The sequence below is a fragment of the Perkinsus marinus genome (genome assembly GCF_000006405.1).
Source record: "Perkinsus marinus ATCC 50983 genomic scaffold scf_1104296939202, whole genome shotgun sequence".
NCBI classification, from domain to species: Eukaryota; Perkinsozoa; order Perkinsida; family Perkinsidae; genus Perkinsus; species Perkinsus marinus.
Window position 1 is genome coordinate 9,345 of NW_003213258.1, and position 7,539 is coordinate 16,883.

Sequence of the window (7,539 nt, forward strand, 5' to 3'; positions counted from 1 at the left end):
TAATGGGAAGTTTCAGTCGAGGAACTCCCGAGAAAAAGAGAGCGGCTCAAGCGCGAACTGTGGGCAAGGGAGGACAGAGTGCTAATTCAACCAATTACGCTTGGAGTGAGCAAACCGGTGGCTCTGCTACGGCTCTGACGCGGAAGGGCTAGGCCGTAACTTCCACCCCCCCCGCTGAGACTGACGGTCGGCTAGTATAGAGCGAGTATGATTTCTTCATTCTCTGACTTCTCTTCGCGGCTGATGCGTTTAATAATGATCAGAAACTAGCATTCACTGGGCGCACCGCACATTCCGACTCAACCAACCAAAGCCTCTCGAGATCCCCCCTGGTCTGGTCGGCAGTCTCAACGCTCGTAGCTGTGACTTATGGTGACACTCTCGTGGGGTGACTAATAACCAAATGTCTCACTCCATTCAACTGGGTAGTTGGTAACTCAAGCATGACCAGACCCAAAGTTGAGGAGGATGCCTCGGCTCTGCGCCTGGAGCTAGCAATGGTGCGAGCTCAGCTGCGGGATCAGACAATTAAGTTGATGGAAGCATCTAGACATTTGAGCGAGGCTGATATCGCCTACGAAAGCAACCGAATAGAAAAGTGTGTCGATCTCACAGAGGAGACCAATGGCTCGCAAGAGGCCCAGGAAGGCCCCAGTGATGTGGAGTCCACTCGAAGGGTCATTTCCGCGGCTCAGACTGATCTGAATGAATTAGTGAACTTGACAGAGGTATAAGAGTTACAGAGAGAGCATGCAGAGACAACTTGTCAGGTCGACATCGGGCGGAAAATTGAGCGACTTATTAGACAAGTTGAAAAGACCGCGAACGCAAGGGAGCTGAACTTACAGGTCAGTGAGGTCCTCACCGCCATATGGAGTGTATTCCGCTAGGCATCACGAGCTGCAGCAACGGCAGCTCAACGAGAGCGAGAAATATGGCAGTCGAAGGTTCGCTCTCCACTGCGGTGGTGAGTCGACTGCAACCACTGCATTCCACTGGAATGATTCCAGTGTGGGAAGATATGCACATGGCCAACTACGTGTTGGTGATAATATTTCACTCTTACACTTAGTGAGGAAACTCTCAACCTCAGCTGAGGGGAACGAACATACATTCCAATGCTGGGTCGGCTGTCCTTTCTCGAGGCCTCCTTATATCCACTCAGGAGCCATGATGACGTACTGAGTCTCGACGACCCCTCGAGGCATCTCACAGCATACGCTCATCAGCGGGCGAGAAGTGAGCGCCGATCTAGGTGGTCGTGATGATAGCTATAAGGCTGATGTGATCATCCGCGACCGATAGGTATGTTCTGGAGCTGGACCAGCGGCTATTGAGGCTTCTTGACAAGCTCGGAACGCTCACTAGGAATTATGTGGGTCATTTCATCGATCCTCGCGGATACCTGTACACATTCTCTGTTGTGAGCACCTCTGGTCTCGCGATCAGCTCATGTGTATTCAGTACATACCCCCTGTGCACACCTCGACCGTCGCGAGAACATCCAGGGGAGTCCAAGTCGGAGACAGCTTGTTTGGCGGGTATCCAGAGAAAGGTCCAGGTATGATGCAAAATAATAAGGCCTTATCCTAATACTATCCTCAGGGCCATCTGCTGACCCATCCGACTCGAGAGCAGATGAGCACCCTGCGCGAGGACCAGTCAAACTTGAGAGTGTTCTCCGTTCCCAGTCCGCGACCGCAGCCATAACCGAGGCACTCACCAGAAGCGTTGGAACTGACCGCGAAAGGGTTACCAAGCTATCAAAGACACCTCATCGAGACACGCTGAGCACGGGAATGGTTTATGGGCAGCAGAGTGTTGGTTCATCAACTCTTCGGCCGGCTTCTGCTGTTGATAGAAGAAGTCTCGGACGATGTCAATATAAGCACTTCGACTCCTATAGCCGTCATGGGCCTCATTCGCGTGTGGTGGAACGACATGTGGCTCGAGAAGTGATTAGATATCCAGGGATGAGTCGCAGGATGCCTAGCAGCGCCGGTCTTATTCCGAAGCGCAGAGCTTGCGGGAAACAATCGAAGAACGTTGGTTAAGTTGATGAGGGTTGTCGACTTTTTCACCAATAACAGTGTACAAGAGGACCCCTCAGTACTTGCATTGATTCATCGTCAACGGTTGATCATCAATCTGAGATATGATTCATTCCTTCAGACGGTTTGCTAGAGTTTCCACTGCCGCAGCACTGCCACTTGTCCGCTCCTCGTTCACCGACATACTTCAAGAGTCAGTGTACAATTTGTCACCAGTGTTTGTGTCCACTGTTGAGTTTGACAGAGTTGAACAAGAGGTTACTATAGTGAATGGATCAACGAGGAGGTCAGGCAGGATATCTGTTTTCGGAGGGGATATCTCAGCTCAGTAGCTGAGCTACTGTTCTCGAATCCCCCGAACAGAATAGAACTAATACTTCTTTGTTGTTGCTTGACAACTCCGACGTAGTGAGTGGGCATTAGAAATAATGGTGTGGTTGTCGATGCTGTTGTTGTTGTTGATGGTAAAGTTGGTGTTGATAAGATCAAATCATCTCTCCAATATCAATAATCTATTGCACTCTGAATTAGGAATCCTAATTTAGAATTTTCGGATGCCTCTGTGATTCACAAGCAGTTGTACCCCGAAAATCCCGAGGGAGGAAGACGGCGTGACTATTACACTACTTCTCGTGCTACTCTGCTCTTCACTGTGTCATCACCGTTCTAAGTTAGACTATCTCGACCAACTTCGGTTAGAACTTCTAACCGAAGTTGGTCGAGATTCAACTTGTGATGGGACGTGGTGGGAACGCTCGAATAGTTTTCGCGTTCGAGAACTAAACACCATTCAACCCCAGTCCGTACGATACTCGTAACTCGATAATCACAGAGAGGGGAAACGAGTCGCTAAGTATTGAATATGCGACTTATCATCTCTTGAAGAGTCTCCATATGGCTGTCCTTTGAAAGTTCAAGCAATCGGTTGTTTATTCGAATCTATTAAATACGGGCACGACTATAAACTTGTATGCTGTCTAGAATGGAATTGAATGTGGACGTAAAAAAATCGTCATGATCTGATTGAGCTGGGTATTATCATGCAGTAGATCTACTCAAACCTTGGGTGTGCCACCGAGCAGCTCATTGTCTATTCCACAATCTCCGAGGGCTATCTTGAAAAGGCCATGATCACCCCAGCCTTCATTCCAGGAGTTCACGACAAGCCAGTAAGCTTCTCCACCATCTTCACCCCAACCAATTATCTTCACAGCATGTGCACCGAGTAGAGAACCAGACGTGTGCTTGTACACGCCGGACTTGTAGGCGAGGAAATCTTCGTAAACATAAAAAGTCGCCGAAACCTAATCGATGAGCAAAGTTGACTTTTGGATCACAGGTGTGGATCGCTCCCACTGGGCCATCCGTCCTGATAGCGTTCTTGGCATCGTCCGCAGAAAAGTGATACGGGACCGACTCCACCATGAAATAACGATCACTGAAATAGACGACCATCATGTGTCTGAGTTTGCTAACACATCTAAGATTTACTCTTGCAAACTGGTCCGATACTTCGGGTTGTGCCACTGTGTTCCACAGTCGGGAGGTTAGTAGACGCGCTGATGCCCAACGACAGTTCTTGTCTCGGGTATCGCCTCCATAGCTCACCTTCGGGCATGCGGGGTACTTGGGATCTTTGAAAAAATGAGCGCATGGTGGGAAATCGTACGGCCAACATCCATCATCTTCAGTCATGTTATCTCTCGGGACGTAATCTCCGCCTGATGAAAAAAAGCAACGTTTTACTACGCTATGAGATGGCGCAGCATATGTGAATCTTGGAGATTCATTTCCCAAAAATCAGCCCACCGTACTAGGACAAGTCGTGCTAGACAATGGTACAACACGAGTCATCATCGCTGAGTCAGTATGGAGAACGACAGCGATCCGGATTATCATCACATTTTCTTGCGTCTACAGAATAGATCTCTACCCTGTCCCTGTTCTGTAGACAATAGTCGAGGACAAGTTATAGCGAGTTCTCTTCAGAGACTCGTTTCAATGATTAGGACAAATCCGAAGGAGAACTCGCTATCCACCGACTCCCTTTACCAGTTGCGATCCCTTCATCGTGCACCCAGGACCACGCTGAATAGGGAAATCCACCACGGCATCCGGGATCCTTGAGGGATCTGGGCAGAAAGTACCCAATAGGAGGCCCTCAGTCTACTCACGGCGCACAAGCATTCATCTCGCCGGCTGATAGGAGCTTCGTGAAGGTCCCATTCGACTTGATACATAGGCGGTCGTTGAAGGCTTCAGTGACGCCGAACGCCCAACAGTCCCCACAAGCTGACTGGTCTCTGGAGGTCGAGGCATGGCGCGTTTCTTCACACATCATCAGTTGGCTACCTGACGTGCCCGATAACCTTCGAGCACTTGGGGAATGCGGTGCGAGCGTCAAAGTCAGTAGGAAGGTCTTTTAGCTCCTCTATGGCGTAGACTTTTTCGACTACTTTGTCGTTTGAGTCTCTGGTCAGAGTTCCACATAGCATTTTAGCATCTCGCAGAGAGGAAGCTGAGGACGAGATGATAAGGGATTTGATACATCACACTTGGGGAGTAGAGCTACTCTTGAATTTTTCTTGTTCAGCCGACGCGGTCCATGTGTTCTGCTTTGCATTGATCTCGTCAACGAGGCTCTGCATGATGGCTGGTCTGGTCTCATCGTAGAGGACCTCCATATCCTCAGTCGATATGAACTTGGACTGGATGCTCAGCTCCTCCTCAAAGCGAGCGAAATGCTGGGCTTCTTCGTCAGGAGTATAAACCAATCCTAAGCATAGGGGTAGTTGTTGTTCTCTAAGGTCTCGATATGGTGGCAGTGCCAGTCGCACCTTTATGAGCCTTAAGGTTGCCGAATATGCTGTTGACATGCCTTACGGCCAAGATTGAGTTCTCATAGAAGGACCAGATGCAGGTGGTTGTGATGAGTGAACGATGGATCATCGGGATGTGGGGATATGAGCTCAGAATCAAGAACCTAGGCTGGAATGGACTAAGGGCCTCTGTCGAAGAGACCACTGGTCGGGGAGTACTTCCGAAGCAGGCCGCTTCAAGTAGCTCTACGCTGGCTGATTAGGACATAAGCAGCAGAAATTCATAAACCCTGCGCTTTGGGTGGTTCTTGCTGTTCCCAATGTTTTATGAAAAAAACTCCTCTCTGCAGTTTTGGAAGTCCTCGGCCAGCATCGAGAAGCACGCATGAACAGTTGTGCTACGAATGCTCAGTTCTCTTCACCCTTCAGATTTGCACAGCCAATTCGTTTAGGCCAGCTTGAAGATTCCATTGAGCGAACGGCCTATGGGATAGAATAGATCATTGCGGTTCAGGCAAGCTGCCACGTACGCTATCATTGAGTCTCAATGCACCGCACTCGCGCGGGTTACGACGTTCTCACAACAGTATACAGGAGGAACGTGGATGCGATCAACCACGCTGGTCCGAGACTGTTTCATAGTTACGTATACTGCGTGTATCCGACTGAACGTTTACAACAGTTGTCATACGTGAAACCAATTCGTGGGTGTCTGCTCAATGCCGTCTAGCTATTATTGAGTTCGGTTGGACTGGGATGGCTTTGTGTGAACAAACTGTCTTGGGCAGCGCACGTTGGAAGGCGAGCACGTGTACCTTGGCACGCGGAGTCGCGTCGCGGACATTAGTAATTTCATGCTGGAGAAGAAATGGTGCACTCAGGTTGAATGTGCTGATGAATGATGATAGATAGAACAGCGCGGCTTGAAAATGCCATCATTATGAAGATCGAGATGAACAGCAGCGCCGAATTATGTCCTCGAACCATTTGAGAAAGCAATGCTTTGTGCCGCACAACCTATTGCGAGTTACTTTTATCACGGTGTAACTCGTTAACCCAACATTAAAAAGTCAACCCGGAGCGACGCTTCACCAGCGTGCGTCCGGAACGCAACCGCCTTCGCCAACGCCCGAAGATACCCACGGTTTCACCGAAGCAGAGCTTCCGTAGGCCTCTGGACGAGTCAGCTCCGAGACTTAGTCAGATGATTGCGTCTTTCTCCCACCCACCCTCGATCCATGGCGGAAGGAATCGGGTTTGTCTGCAACCCCGTCCCCTTGCTGTTTTAGCAAGGCTCAGAGTATAGTGGGGCCTGCCGAGCAGTGCCCCCTTCTCGTCTCAAGTCGTGCGACGATAATCGGACAAACCTCAATTTCCTTTGAGATGAAATCTTCGCATCGCTGTGAAGAATTTTCATCCCCAGACCCAAGCGCCGCGATCGAGTGACCTTTTTAAGTTGATCGCACAGAAGGATCTGCCAAAGTTATCTCAAACAAACTGCGCTTGACGACTCATCTGAGATGAGTCATCTCTACTAAAACCTCGCCCTCTCTTCATGACATGGAGAAAGGTAACACGAAGTTCATGTGAGGTGTTACCGTCTTTCTTTCTATCGGTAGGCTGTAAACGCATCATCGCAATCGGTGTATTTCAATCCAGCGATCTCACGTTTTTGCTCATATTGCGGATATGCCAAATGTTATAATTTCCGACCATCTCACAGTGAGACTCTCCCTTATTTGCTCTTGTGTTACACAAGTTGTGTATATGCTGCTATAAGTTGCTACTAGTAACCACATTTACACCCCAGCAATTACTAGGATACGTTTCAGCAACCAAATGTTGGAAGTAGCAAACTTGTAAGTGTCTTGCGGCAAGTCGCACTTTTTTGCTACTTTTTTGCTGAATTGTTTTTTCCCCGGAATATTTTACAGTGTAAAATTTACACACCGGCACTTCTTCCCAGACGTGCTTTGCTCGCAAGTTTTCGTTATTCTGTCAAATTGTGCTCATTTGCCGTATCGTATTTTTCGCCTTGTAATTATCTAGTCCGGCATCTTTCAGGGTTTGTGATGTTCCTGCAAGAAATCATTTCTTAGAAATGTACAAATTAGCAGTTGCCGCTATGTGACAACGCTGCGGTATCTTTCAGTTATCTTCAGGATCTTCAAGTTAAAATGATTTCGATAAAATCTGTTTAAATTCAAGTTCTTAGTTGATGCGGACAGAACCGACAGAGGGGGATAACTTGGAATCAGAACGTAACTCCATAGACTCCTGGAGCTCAACGCAATGAACTAGGGCGTTGAGAGAATAACAGACCTATTGGTGTTTCTAACACCAACACCCCTAACACGGCGTTAGGGTTGATTATAATAGAGGTAGCTCCCGATACTATCTAGAAGATAGTTCTCGCAGAACAGAGGCTTCCAGAGGCTTGAGCCTCCGAGCCTTTCGCTTTCGTACCGAAGAGGCCGCTCAAGGCCCTTAGAGCGTAAATGTTGACCGGGTTGCGGAGACCGCTAGCAAGTTCGGCGCAATCGCCCATATTCTTGTAGAGCTCCGGGACCACTATACGCGCCAGGACGGATGAGACATCGTATTGGGCGGTGGGCATGAGCTTCTCGCGGATGAAGCTCACGACTTCAGGCGGGAGTATAAGCTCGGAG

At 48.8% G+C, this 7,539-nt stretch overlaps 3 protein-coding genes across 3 annotated transcripts; 1 reads left to right on the forward strand and 2 right to left on the reverse strand.

Moving 5' to 3' along the window:
- Nucleotides 1-443: 443 nt before the first annotated feature.
- Pmar_PMAR021343 (hypothetical protein) lies at nucleotides 444-734 on the forward strand (the record flags this gene model as incomplete). Its single annotated transcript, XM_002782528.1, has 1 exon — nucleotides 444-734. The coding sequence occupies one exon, from the start codon at nucleotides 444-446 to the stop codon at nucleotides 732-734; it is 291 nt and encodes a 96-aa protein (XP_002782574.1).
- A 2,372-nt stretch (nucleotides 735-3,106) lies between these two features.
- Nucleotides 3,107-5,000, reverse strand: Pmar_PMAR021344 (cathepsin B, putative; the record flags this gene model as incomplete). The annotated part of the gene is made up of 8 exons (XM_002782529.1): nucleotides 3,107-3,355; nucleotides 3,408-3,551; nucleotides 3,660-3,772; nucleotides 4,104-4,183; nucleotides 4,226-4,354; nucleotides 4,404-4,569; nucleotides 4,624-4,827; nucleotides 4,889-5,000. 8 exons carry the CDS (start codon nucleotides 4,998-5,000, stop codon nucleotides 3,107-3,109), a joined length of 1,197 nt encoding a protein of 398 aa, XP_002782575.1.
- A 2,268-nt stretch (nucleotides 5,001-7,268) lies between these two features.
- Pmar_PMAR021345 (hypothetical protein) lies at nucleotides 7,269-7,418 on the reverse strand (the record flags this gene model as incomplete). Its single annotated transcript, XM_002782530.1, has 1 exon — nucleotides 7,269-7,418. The coding sequence occupies one exon, from the start codon at nucleotides 7,416-7,418 to the stop codon at nucleotides 7,269-7,271; it is 150 nt and encodes a 49-aa protein (XP_002782576.1).
- Nucleotides 7,419-7,539: the final 121 nt, after the last annotated feature.